Source organism: Lampetra planeri, chromosome 31 (assembly GCF_965212315.1).
Source record: "Lampetra planeri chromosome 31, kcLamPlan1.2.h2, whole genome shotgun sequence".
In the NCBI taxonomy this organism is placed as follows: domain Eukaryota; kingdom Metazoa; phylum Chordata; class Hyperoartia; order Petromyzontiformes; family Petromyzontidae; genus Lampetra; species Lampetra planeri.
This window is the reverse complement of record NC_136137.1, coordinates 679,024-693,255: the sequence shown is the minus strand read 5'-3', so window position 1 is coordinate 693,255 and position 14,232 is coordinate 679,024. Positions and strand designations below refer to the sequence as shown.

Below are 14,232 nucleotides of genomic sequence, written 5' to 3'. Positions count from 1 at the left end.
TGTCACACACACAGCATTGTACACCTGTCACACACACACACCTCTACATGTACCTGTCACACACACACACACCTCTACACACACCTGTCACACACACACAGCATTGTACACCTGTCACACACACACCTCTACATGTACCTGTCACACACACACACACCTCTACACACACCTCTACACACCTCTACACACACCTCTACACACACCTCTACATGTACCTGTCACACACACACACACACCTCTACACACACCTCTACACACACCTCTATATGTACATGTCTCACACACTTCTCCTGCACACGAACACTTTTATGACAGTGTCCGGGTTACCTGTACGGCACACATGTAGAGGACGTTCTGTGTCATACAGAATCCGTTTCGCATATCTGTCCACCCGCACATCCGCCCTTTCGCACTCCCCATAGTCTGTCCATCTATTCGTTTGTGTCTATGTGTCTGTGTCTATTAGTCTGTGTGTCTGTGTCTATTAGTTTGTGTCTGTGTGTTTGTGTCTATTAGTCTGTGGCTGTGTGTCTGTGTCTATTAGTCTGTGTCTGTGTCTATTAGTTTGTGTCTATGTGTCTGTGTGTCTGTGTCTATTAGTCTGTGTCTGTGTGTCTGTGTCTATTAGTCTGTGTCTGTGTCTATTAGTCTGTGTCTGTGTCTATTAGTTTGTGTCTATGTGTCTGTGTGTCTGTGTGTCTGTGTCTATTAGTCTGTGTCTGTGTGTCTGTGTCTATTAGTCTGTGTCTGTGTGTCTGTGTGTATTAGTCTGTGTCTATGTGTCTGTGTCTATTAGTCTGTGTCTGTGTGTCTGTGTCTATTAGTCTGTGTCTGTGTGTCTGTGTCTATTAGTCTGTGTCTGTGTGTATTAGTCTGTCCGTCTGCCTCACCTGTGCCGGCGTGTAGTCGTCTGGGCGGGCGGACTAACCCGATCTCTCACGCAGTCGAAGCGAATCCCATCGGCGAAACTCAACTCGAGTCCCCAGCGGCGCAGTCGCGTCCTGCTCGATGCGAACTCAGGTGGCTCGAATGTGGCTGAGCAGCGTGTGCGAGTCAGGGTCCACACCTCCTCATAATCCTCCTCCTGCTGCTGATACTGCTGCTCTTCCTCTTCCTCCTCCTGCTGCTGCTGCTGCCGCAGCTGCTGCCAGTAGCCAGCGCGGTGCCCACACAGCCGGCCACGCCGCCGCCGCCTCCTCACGGGGCTGCCGCTCGACTGGCGCTGCTGGCACCTGAGAGGTTTCCCCGGCGGCGGCTGCTGCTGCTGGATGGCCCCCGGCAGGTAACGCTTTCAGGTAACGCGTCCGGTAGCCCTGAGCTCCCGCACGGCGGCGAGAGAGAGGAAGGAGGAGGAGGAAGAGACGACGATGTGTTGGTGGGGGTGGTGGTGTTGGTGGAGTTGGGGGTGGTGGTGGTGTTGTTGTTGGTGGTGTTGGTGGTGGTGTTGGTGGTGTTGATGGTGGTGGGGGTGGTGGTGTTGTTGTTGGTGGTGGTGGTGTTGGTGGTGGTGAGAGACGTCTCTCTCTGTGTGTGGAGGGGCGCGAGTTTGGGGAGCGCTTCCCTGCGCTACGAAGCCGGCCACGCGAGTTCGATTCCCGCTCACGGCCAACACCGGTGACGATTTTCTGAACCGGTCATGGGCCTCCCCTAGGTCGACGTAGCCTTAAATGAGTACCTGGAGCGGTGTGTAAACATCGCCCGCTCGTCTACCGAACCGGCTTTAATAGGTGCTCGCTAATAGCACTTTGCTCAAAAGTCTGTTAAGGCTGGACGGGGGAGCTTTGTGTGGCTATCTACACTGTATCCGTGTGTCAGTGTGTAGGTGTGTCTGTGAGACGTACCGGTGTGTGTTTGTGTGTGTCAGTGTGTCTCAGGGTGTGTGTTTGTGTGTGTCAGTGTGTCTCACGGTGTGTGTTTGTGTGTGTCAGTGTGTCTCAGGGTGTGTCAGTGTGTCTCAGGGTGTGTGTTTGTGTGTGTCAGTGTGTCTCACGGTGTGTGTTTGTGTGTGTCAGTGTGTCTCAGGGTGTGTGTTTGTGTGTGTCAGTGTGTCTCAGGGTGTGTGTTTGTGTCTGTCAGTGTGTCTCAGGGTGTGTGTTTGTGTGTGTCAGTGTGTCTCAGGGTGTGTGTTTGTGTGTGTCAGTGTGTCTCACGGTGTGTGTTTGTGTGTGTCAGTGTGTCTCACGGTGTGTGTTTGTGTGTGTCAGTGTGTCTCAGGGTGTGTGTTAGTGTGTCTCAGGGTGTGTGTTTGTGTGTGTCAGTGTGTCTCAGGGTGTGTGTTTGTGTGTGTCAGTGTGTCTCACGGTGTGTGTTTGTGTGTGTCAGTGTGTCTCACGGTGTGTGTTTGTGTGTGTCAGTGTGTAGTTGTGTGTCGCTGTGTGTGTTAGAGGCTCGCCATGGGAACCGCGCACTACAATGCGTCGGGTTCTCGTGGAGAGAGGCTGTTGAACGCGATGATTGAATAGACTCACACTGCAAGCATACACACACATTACATATACACACATTACATATACACACACTATAGGCATATACACACATTACATATACACACACACTATAGGCATACACACACATTACATATACACACACAGTATAGGCATACACACACATTACACATACACACATTACACATACACACATTACATATACACACACACACTATAGGCATATACACACATTACAGGTACACACACACTCCAGGTACACACACTACAAGTACACCCACTACACACTGCGGGCATCCTCACACTGCAAGCATACACACACATTACAGGTACACACACACATTACATATACACACACACTATAGGCATATACACACATTACAGGTACACACACACATTACAGGTACACACACACTCCAGGTACACACACACATTACAGGTACACACACACATTACAGGTACACACACATTACAGGTACACACACATTACAGGTACACACACACATTACAGGTACACACACATTACAGGTACACACACACACTACAGGTACACACACACACTACAGGTACACACACACATTACAGGTACACACATTACAGGTACACACACACTCCAGGTACATACACACACTACAGGTACACACACACACTACAGGTACACACACACACTACAGGTACACACACACACACACTACAGGTACACACACACACACTACAGGTACACACACACACTACAGGTACACACACACATTACAGGTACACACACACACTACAGGTACACACACACATTACAGGTACACACACATTACAGGTACACACACACACTATTGTAGTTACACACACTCCAGGTACACACACACACTACTGTAGTTACACACACTCCATGTACACACTCACACTACTACTGTAGTTACACACACTCCAGGTAGACACACACACACTACTACTGTAGTTACACACCCTCCAGGTTGACACACACAGACTACTACTGTAGTTACACACACCCCAGGTACACACACACACTACTATTATAGCTACATACACTCTAGGTACACACACACACACTACTACTGTAGTTACACACACTCCATGTACACACACACACTACTATTGTAGCTACACACACTCTAGGTACACACACACACACTACTACTGTAGTTACACACACTCCAGCTACACACACACACTACTACTGTAGTTAGACACACTCCAGGTACACACACACACTCCTACTGTAGTTACACACACCCCAGGTACACACACACTACTACTGTAGTTACACACACTCCAGGTAGACACACACACACACTACTACTGTAGTCACACACACTCCAGGTACACACACACACTCCTACTGTAGTTACACACACTCCATGTACACACTCACACTACTACTGTAGTTACACACACCCCAGGTACACACACACTACTACTGTAGTTACACACACTCCAGGTAGACACACACACACACTACTACTGTAATTACACACACTCCAGGTACACACACACTACTACTGTAGTTACACACACTACAGGTACACACACACACTACTACTGTAGTTACACACACTCCAGGAGACACACACAGACTGCTACTGTAGTTACACACACTCTAGGTACACACACACACTACTACTGTAGTTACACACACTCCAGGTAGACACACACAGACTACTACTGTAGTTACACACACTCCAGGAGACACACACAGACTACTACTGTAGTTACACACACTCCAGGTACACACACACACACTACTGTAGTTACACACACTACAGGTACACACACACTACTACTGTAGTTACACACTCCAGGTAGACACACACACACTACTACTGTAGTTACACACACTCCAGGTACACACACACACTACTACTGTAGTTACACACACTCCAGGTAGACACACACAGACTACTACTGTAGTTACACACACTCCAGGTACACACACACACTACTGTAGTTACACACACTACAGGTACACACACACTACTATTGTAGCTACACACACTCCAGGTACACACACACACTACCACTGTAGTTACACACACTACAGATACACACACACACACACTACTACTGTAGTTACACATACTCCAGCTACACACACACACTACTACTGTAGTTACACACACTCCAGGTACACACACATACTACTACTGTAGTTACACACACTCCAGGTACACACACACACTACTACTGTAGTTACACACACACACACACACTCCTACTGTAGTTACACACACTACAGATACACACACACACACTACTACTGTAGTTACACACACTCCAGGTACACACACACACACACTACTATTGTAGCTACACACACTCTAGGTATACACACACACACTACTACTGTAGTTACACACACTACAGGTACACACACACACTCCTACTGTAGTTACACACACTACAGATACACACACACACACTACTACTGTAGTTACACACACTCCAGGTACACACACACACACACTACTATTGTAGCTACACACACTCTAGGTATACACACACACACTACTACTGTAGTTACACACACTACAGGTACACACACACACTACTACTGTAGTTACACACACTAGAGATACACACACACAAACACTACTATTGTAGCTACACACACTCCAGGTACACACACTATAGGTATGCAAATATTAAAGGCATGCACATTACAGGTATGCATGCGGTGCAGGTACACACACAACCCCACAGTACACCTACAGACATAGGTATACAATATACACACTGCAGGGAGACATACAGCACTCGTGCACACACTCTACTACACATCTATATTGTACTTATGTAATAAAAGACTCGGACGCTTCTCTCTGACTCCGTGTCCTTTATTTGGGTTCTCAGCTTTTCCCTCACGGCACTCCCTCACGGCACTCCCCTAGAGACCCTCTGCTTGCAGCCCCAGGCTGCTGTCACTATTGTAGCCTCCTTCCTCTCCTTGCAGACCCGCTGCTGAACTCTGTGTGCAGACTCCCGCTGCCGAACTCCCCTTGCAGACCCGCTGCTCCCTGCAGCCTCCTCGCTGCTCCTGCTGCTCCGGGGTCGGTCACCGTTGGCCGACGGTGCCGAACCTCGTTCTCTGTGTATGTGGCGATCTCGCCACTCACTCACTCTCCGCCCTGCGTGGCCTCACTCTTTCCCAGTCTCCAATCACTCCCCTTCCTCTTCTGGTTTCTCCCCTTATAGACCTGAACCCTCTCCCCCACGTGACGTAACTCCTCCCCTCATGACGTCACATCCGGAAGGTCGTTTAAGCCCGCATTACACCACCCTCCCCCGTAGAGAAAATCCAGCCGACCTCGGCTGAACAACAACTCCAACAAGTAATGCGAGCGAAAAATACCGAATACGTTAAAGGACACGAAGCATACAACAACAATACAGAAACAAAAACACAACACAAAAGTTAACGAAATGTGAGGGATTTCGAGCGAGTGCGGGTCGCCGGGCCGTCCCGGACGGTCGGCGGCCCTCCCGCCGAGCGGGAACGTGGCAGGGTTTTGAGAGCGACAGGATAAAGTTCGTCTGTCGCTATTGGAGGCCTGCCACCGTCCCGGTCCCGTATTCCTGACGGCCCAGCGTCAGAGGTGTCCCGCAATCGCGTCCGCGGCGGGGTAGGAAGGGCTGCAGGTCTCGGAGATTCCGCAGCCGTGGTAGGCACCCCCCGAGCAGAGCCTCCTCCCTCCTGCGGCGTCACGGCCGGCTTGGTTGTGCTGGAGAATCCTTCCTTGGAGCGTCCGCTGTCAAGGCCTCCTGCTGGGGCGGACCAGGAACGCAGGCCCAGCAGTACCTGGCGTAATGGCCCTTGCGCCCACAGCGGAAACAATCGATGTTGTTGCGGCGCGCGGCGGGCACCCTGTCCCGACGCGGCCGTATCGGCGGCGCAGCCCGCGGCCCCGGCCCACCGCGGGCCGGCCACGGAGCAGAGGCGGCTGACAGCTCCTGCTGGCTGCTCTCGTCAGGCACGTACACTGCCTTTTTGGGGTCCCACCCCAAGGCTCCCCCCTCGACGATGGGCCCACCCGTCCACGCCGTAACTTGTTTCCAGCGGCGAAGGTTAAACTGAGCGTCCAGACATTTAGCCGCAGCCCGGGATGTGAGCTTCTCATGACCACACACCGGCATAGGAATGCTGAGATCCCGGGACAACTCCAGCATCTTCCCCAGGATGAGAGGTTCCAGCAGGTCAGGCTCCGTCTCCGGGTAAGCGGCCATAGCCAGCTCCAGCACCGCGCCCCTATATGCCACCGGTGACTCCTCGGGTGCTCGTTGTCGTTGAACAAACCGGCGATGGGCATCATCCGGTGGCTCGTAAGCGTCTGCCATTTCGTCGAACACACCTCGCAATGTTTTCTTCTTCGCGGCCTTTATAGAGCGAAAGAATCTAACCGACTCGTCGTCGAGAAGAGTCGGCAGAACTTCTAATGCCTCCGCGTCAGTCCACCTCGCCGAGCGCACCGCCGCCAAAAATCTGCAGGCGAACGCACTCCAATCACCCCCGATGGAGAATTCCTTAACAGTTGTTAAGTGACGACTGCGACTTCTTGGCGCGCCCTCACCAGCCGATGACTCTTCTGGTGGCATGTTCAACATGGCGTCGCAACGTAGTGTAGACAAGATGGCGGCGCTTCGCCGCGGAGGGCGCAAAATGGCGGCTTCCCGCCTTTCTTCGCCTGCCCCGCCCAAGATGGCGTCTTCGTGCCGCGTGGCCGATGGCGTTGAAGGCGAAGGCAAAGCGGAGTCCTGCGGCCCACCAACGTCTCCTCCCAACGCCGTCTTCGGCGTGACGAGTTCGCACAACTGCGCCACTACGTTTTTCAGTGCCTCAAGTTGCTCCGCCATCTGACTCCATCTCAAATCCGCGTCCTGCGGTGCAGAAGGGTCCGCCGACGCGGCGACATCTTGGACCCCCGGACCCGCACTTGTCCCAGCACGCATCTCCTCTTCCATTGGAGTCAGGTCCCCCGCTGGAGGAAGGTCGTCGTCGTCGGAAGATGAAGCCGATGCTGGAGACGGAATATTCTTTTTTCTCAGTTGTTTTGCCATGCCGTTACACTTCTGACTCCAATGTAATAAAAGACTCGGACGCTTCTCTCTGACTCCGTGTCCTTTATTTGGGTTCTCAGCTTTTCCCTCACGGCACTCCCTCACGGCACTCCCCTAGAGACCCTCTGCTTGCAGCCCCAGGCTGCTGTCACTATTGTAGCCTCCTTCCTCTCCTTGCAGACCCGCTGCTGAACTCTGTGTGCAGACTCCCGCTGCCAAACTCCCCTTGCAGACCCGCTGCTCCCTGCAGCCTCCTCGCTGCTCCTGCTGCTCCGGGGTCGGTCACCGTTGGCCGACGGTGCCGAACCTCGTTCTCCGTGTATGTGGCGATCTCGCCACTCACTCACTCTCCGCCCTGCGTGGCCTCACTCTTTCCCAGTCTCCAATCACTCCCCTTCCTCTTCCGGTTTCTCCCCTTATAGACCTGAACCCTCTCCCCCATGTGACGTAACTCCTCCCCTCATGACGTCACATCCGGAAGGTCGTTTAAGCCCGCATTACACTTATAATACGTGTTTATTTACAATAGAGGTGTTCTTACAATACAGCTACAGTATACCGACTGAGATATCCTAACACTGTAACACAGTTACACAGTACAGTACTTGCAATAAAGGTGTACGATACTTACAATGACACGCGTACTCACAATCACAGGCGTCCTTCACTAAAGGTCTCATTTTAATGCATTAACGGTATTCGGACAATATTGGTATCCTAATAAAACAAGTATCGTTACAACTCTGATATCCTTACCATACAAGTCTACAGCACCTTACTTATAACACAGCTGCTATTTAAAGCGAAGTATCCTTACAAAACAGATGTAGCTTACAACACAGATATGCAATACACGAGTGTACGGTACTCGTTATAATCCAGGTATCCTTGCAACCAAGGTGTCCTCACACTACAGGTGAGCGCACAACTTGAGAAGAGAGCTGCAGCATCACACAGGTAGCAGTGTCACGCATCGTGCATGTCCACAACATACACGCATCGTGCATGTCCACAACATACACGGACATGACAAGTCGGGTTACAATCGAGGCCGGCGCCGTGGCCTGTCACTTGAGGCTCACCAAGACAAGCCGGGGTGAGATTCCCGATTGGGGCGCCCTTCTGTGTGGAGGCGTTTGTAAGTTTGTAACTTCTCCCCCTGTTCTGCTCAGGGTTTATCCGGTTAGCTGCCCATAGCTCAATCAAAACAGGCGCAATGTCAATGTGATTGACCGAACAATCTCAATCCTGAAAGATTGACGTAAACGACAGAGTCGGCCCTACAGCGCCCTCCTGAAAAGGTCTTGAGACTCGGCGTGGCTTCTCCGAGTCGACAAACGCAATGATAACAACAACAACAATACTACTACTAATGATACACCAGGAATCAAGGTACATCAGAGATGCTGTATACGGACTGTGAGGCATTTCCATGGGAATTTGCGAGTTTTTTTTTACCAAGAAACACCTAAAAGTGGTGTCCTGCTCAAGTGATCATCTGCCGCTGACAACCCTCGGTAGTGGAAGTTCCACATTCCTTTTGGCGGCGGCGAGTCTATCCAATAGGACAACCACTTGCCTTCCCCACAGAATAGTACATATTGCTATCGACCCAGGATGGATGATGGTGATGATGGGCCGAGTCACCCCGTCCCCAACCAAGCAGGATTTGATCTCGCAACCCGCCTGGGACCGTCCTGGCACCGGCCCGGCCTGGCGAGTGGCGCGTGTGTGATGTGCGCGGTGTTTGTGTGTGTGCCGATACATGCGTGTGACATTACGGCACTGCGTGTGTGACATTGCGGCACTGCGTGTGTGACATTATGGCAGTGCGTGTGCATTCACGACCCGTGGCCATCCATTGGCGAGCCCTACTAAAGAGCGCCAGTGGAGGAAATTCCACATTCCTATCACGGGCGTCATGGTCAGGCTAACCGTGGGGACTGACTGTCAACATTGTGCACGTCGCATTCGTGATGTCTACATGTTTAGTAATTTGGTGGCGATGTGTAATCATGGCAGGCGTAATGAGTCGGTCCACGAAGATCTCTCAACTTGACCCCCCCTCGACCCCCCCCCCGAATCCTATAGAGCGGCCGATATTTAAACCACGCAGAAACGATCGAGGATGAATAATATTAACGTGTTTCAGACGGTCCACCGCCGGACTAACTAACTCACTTGAAGGCCAATGGAGACAAATTATTATCGAGGCTTCACCCCGTTTCCTATGCGAACATTGTCAGTAGCCCCCCCCATACGCAAGCGAACGCGTTTGGGTTTACTTACTCCCCCCTCCATGCGTACGTAGTCAATGAATGGCCCCTAATGGATGGCCCCTATTAGGTACCCCATTGATTCTAATGACCGTCTTCTCAGCAGCTGACAAATATCGTGATCACGATTGTCTCCACCACATCTCCCCACAATGTGAGAAGATGCAATGTCTGCGTCGAGATTGGCGGGAGACGCGGAGAGCGTGTTGAGTGTCATGAGGCTTGTTTGATAATGATCAATCTCCTACTATTTCTGTGGGGAATCGAGACAGAGATCTCCCCGTGGGTAAACGTGCGGCTTTGCACGTGAAGTGGGAACGCGTGCGGTGGTGTGTAGTGTAGTGTCAGTGTGTAGTGTAGTGTGTAGTGTAGTGTGTAGTGTAGTGTTTCGGTGTGTAGTGTGGTGTGTAGTGTAGTGTGTAGATAGTGTAGGGGTGTCAGGGGAAGGATTCCCACCAATAGGAGGGTTAGTGGGAGAGGTAATCGAGGAGATATAAGGGGAGAACGGGCGGGAAGAAGGGGCTTTTGGCAGGAACCAGATCGGGACGGCTTGGGACAGGTGTGGATGGGAGAAAAGGATTAAAAGACGAACCCCCTGCAACCTTGTGTCGGCTCTCCTTTACATCTGGTGGCAGCGGTAGGATCTACAATGGCTACAAAGAAGAATCCCCGCGGAAAAGAGCCAAGGGAAGAGGAAGCAGGTGCCGGGGATCCTTCCCATCCCCGGCAACACGGGGGCCTGCTACCAGGAGCAGCAGCAGGAGGCCCGGACCCCATGGAGGACCGCATGGAGGACCGCATGGAGGACCGCATGGCCCGCGTGGAGAGGCCACTCCAGGAGCTACCGCGGAGGCTCCCTATGGGAGGCCCGCCGACACCGGGACCCCCACCCCCACGCGTACTACGGGAGGAGGGGCCACGGGACCCGGAGGCCGACCAGCCGGCCGGGCAGGAGCCGCAACCAACCTCGTCACGCCAGCCACCGCCGCTTGCCGCCAAAACCCCCCAGGGCTAAACACCCAACACGGGGAGCAGGTGGCAGGACGGGCGCGTCGGCTGGGGCCCGTCGAGAAATTCGTGGCCGAGGGAGGAGATTGGAAGGCGTTTGTCCGCCGATTCGTGGCTGCCTTCCACGCTCTCGAGTGGTCAGACGAAGAGGCACTACGAGCGTTGCCATCCGTACTGGACGACGATGCGCTCGCCTCTTACACCTCCCTTCCCTCGCACAGCAAGACCACGCTACAGGCGGCCTACGAGGCTTTGGGGGAGATCTACTGCCCAGCTGAAGGCGCCTTTAAACGGTTCCAGGACCGCCAGCGAGGGGCTAGAGAATCCCCTTTAGCCTACAGGGGTGCGCTGCTCGTGTTGGCGAGGAGGGCTTTCCCTCGCCTGGCTGAAGAAGCGCTCGAGGACCTCGTGGTCGAGCACCTCATCGCCTACGCTTGCCGCGCTGGCGTTGTAATACCCGTGGTGACCCCGGGGGAACGCACCTCGCTGTGGGCTGCCTGGACCATCCAAGCCCACGGACAGGTCATGGGCCGGACGCTACCCGTGGGCCAGGTGGCTGGCGCGGCGGGGGGGAACCGCCGAGCCGTTGCCGCGGCGCTACTGGGAGGCGACACCGGCACCACCGAACCAGGGACCGCGACGAGAGGGGGCCGCCACGGTCATCTGCTGCCTGTGGATGTCCGGGCTGCTACGGGACGCTGGCTGGAGACCCGGGCAGGCCGTTCAATTGATTTTGTTGCGTTATATTGCATTGTATGGTTGTGGGGGGGTTAAGGGCGGTCGTCACTGTCAGTGGGGGGAGGCATGGGGAGACTTAAATGGTCCATGGAGGAGGCAGAACCGAGGACGTTTTTTTTTCTCCGGGGGGGGGGGGGGGGTGATGTAGGGGTGTCAGCAGAAGGATTCCCACCAATAGGAGGGTTAGTGGGAGGGGTGATCGAGGAGATATAAGGGGAGAACGGGCGGGAAGAAGGGGCATTTGGCGGGAACGAGATTGGGACGGCTGGGGACAGGTGTGGATGGGAGAAAAGGATTAAAAGATGAACCCCCTGCAACCTTGTGTCGGCTCTCCTTTACAGTAGTGTAGTATGTAGTGTAGTGTCGGTGTATAGTGTAGTGTGTAGTGTAGTGTGTAGTGTAGTAGGTAGTGTGTAGTGTAGTAGGTAGTGTGTAGTGTAGTGTGTAGTGTAGTAGGTAGTGTAGGTGTGTAGGTGATCACTGTCCTCCCATGACGTGCACGCGTCTCGACCGCGTGGGCCTAATACAAACACAGTGTGTACACTCACTAATCATAGTGTGTACACTCACTAATCACAGTGTGTGTTTGTGTTGTGTATGTGATGCACAGGTTGTGTTGTCTACACCATATATATTTGTGTTGTGTAAATCTGCTGTGCACTCTGAGTACGCCGTGTGTGCAGGTATTAAGCATGCATTCTGTATTCTGTATCATGTGCAGATGTACTACGTAAATATGTAGAGTATGTAACGTACACCCCCTATGTATGAGCATGTACTGTGTGTGCGTGTACTGTATGCACACATACCATGTGCCCTATTACCTGCACTCAGTGTGTATGCTATGTACCCTATGTATAGGTACTGTGTGTACCATGTACCCTAATGTACCGTGCGTCTACTATACTGTACAACCTCTATGTGTATACCACGCGCGTGTATCCTACACACATTGTACTGTGTGTGTACGTACCCCGTGTGAGAGTGTGTGTACGTACCCCGTGTGAGAGCGTGAGAGTGCGAGTGTGTGTATGAGAGTGTGTGTATGAGAGTGTGTGTGTGAGTGTGTGTATGTGTGAGAGTGTGTGTGTGTGTGAGAGTGTGTGTGTGTCTGTGTATGTGTGTATGTGTGAGAGTGTGTGTGTGTGTGAGAGTGTGTGTGTCTGTGTATGTGTGTGTGTGAGAGTGTGTGTGTGTGTGTCTGTGTGAGAGTGTGTGTGTGTGTGAGAGTGTGTGTGTGTGTGAGAGTGTGTGTGTGTGTGAGAGTGTGTGTGTGTGTGAGAGTGTGTGTGTGTGTGAGAGTGTGTGTGTGTGTGCGCGCTGTCGTACCTCGGAGCCGTGCCGTGCCCGGGCCGCACTTCCGTGTGCCCCGGCCCGAGAGCGCGACGCCTCCCACCGCCTCCTCCCGGAACAGCCCCGGGATACGGGAGGCACCTGCACCTGTTGCTGCTGTTGCTGAACCTGCTGCTTCACCTACTGTTGCACCTGCTGCTGCTGCTGCGCCTACTGCTACTGCTGCTTCACCTACTGCTGCTGCTGCTTCACCTACTGCTGCTGCTGCTGCGAGCTGCGGGCTGTGGCGGTGGAGCGGGGTCCGTCCCGGCGGGGCTCGGAGAGCGCGCAGTGAGCCGCGTGGCACCGCCCTCCACCGCCACTCGACCAAGATCGTTGTCGTCGCCGTTCCCCGCGCTCCCTTCCCTCGCACGCACAGCGCCGGTCGTGGCTCCCACACTTGGGAGGGATCAACGCCCAATTCCTCTCGGCTCGTTAGCGGCACCAATGCCCGTTCCCAATTCATTCATTCATTCTACTCGTGGTCAAAGGGGAACTCCGTCAATCGAGGGAGGATCCAATGAGATCATTTGCTCGCATTTAGCGCTGTTTGGCAAGTGCTGTGTCGTGCTGCTGTTTCACCGCTTGTGTCGATCCGGCCTCCCCACACCGTACGCGGGTCGCGAGTGGTTATCTGACCCAACTGCACCCCGCTGGCCAGAGAGGGTTGGTGCTAAAGTCCAGGAGCACAGAAGTACAGTATAATGTTTCCCCCCTGTTGCACTGTTACCCACGACAGTCTCGCAGCAGCCTGCAACCCGTGTGGTATGCATTGGCGGTCGCCCATCCAAGCGATTTTTTCCCGAAATCTGGCGTATTCCAGGCGATTTGATCATGGGCGTCTGTTGAATGTTTTTTGCAAATGTTCTGATAAATTAAACGTACGTAGCCTTACTCTTGCGACCTCAACATTTATTCCTATGCACTGTTTCGACTTCATCAATTTCACGATAGGTTAACCCATGCAAGTTATTATTTAATGTTGATTTGTTTCTGCAATATTTTCGACTTATAATGTAAGTTTTTTGCTTTCCAAATTGTTGCACTATTTTCAATTGCTTGTCATTTTGGTAACCCATCACGATTGCAAAAGAAACTCATCCTGACCCATCTCTTAATTATTTACGCAAGATAGCCCCACTGAATTGGACTCTTAAGTATTCATTTTAAGATGTTTTCAGCCTATTGACCTGTTTATTATACATGTGGGAGGAAACAGGAGCTCACCCACACACACAAGGGGGCAACACTATGCCGGTAGCGATAGAAACAGATGGCGATTAGTCCACTCGCTCTACTGCCTTCTCATGGTGAGCCAGGGTATGGCACCTCAACGCCCACGGGGGGTATCACATTTGTGCGATCCACCA

The 14,232-nt window shown here is 52.7% G+C and overlaps 1 protein-coding gene and 1 long non-coding RNA gene across 3 annotated transcripts in view; one reads left to right on the top strand and one right to left on the bottom strand.

Annotated features, from left to right (window-relative positions):
* The window catches only part of LOC144729051 (DNA-binding protein Ikaros-like), an 81,691-nt gene extending 68,206 nt beyond the window's left edge, over positions 1 to 13,485 (bottom strand). The window contains exons 1-2 of one of the 2 annotated variants that reach the window (XM_078608907.1): positions 12,860 to 13,485; positions 891 to 1,313 (exon numbers count right to left, since the gene is read on the bottom strand). Coding sequence is in view for 1 of the 2 variants with exons in the window: in XM_078608906.1 (XP_078465032.1) it covers positions 1,067 to 1,074 (8 nt within the window). In the remaining variant the exon portion in view is untranslated. The remainder of the gene's footprint in view (positions 1 to 890; positions 1,314 to 12,859) is intronic. The other variant, XM_078608906.1, reaches the window with a different exon arrangement.
* LOC144729052 (uncharacterized) overlaps positions 1,130 to 14,232 on the top strand; it is a 17,731-nt gene continuing 4,628 nt past the window's right edge. Inside the window, exon 1 of the long non-coding RNA XR_013587623.1 lies at positions 1,130 to 1,282. This is a non-coding gene — a long non-coding RNA (uncharacterized LOC144729052). The remainder of the gene's footprint in view (positions 1,283 to 14,232) is intronic.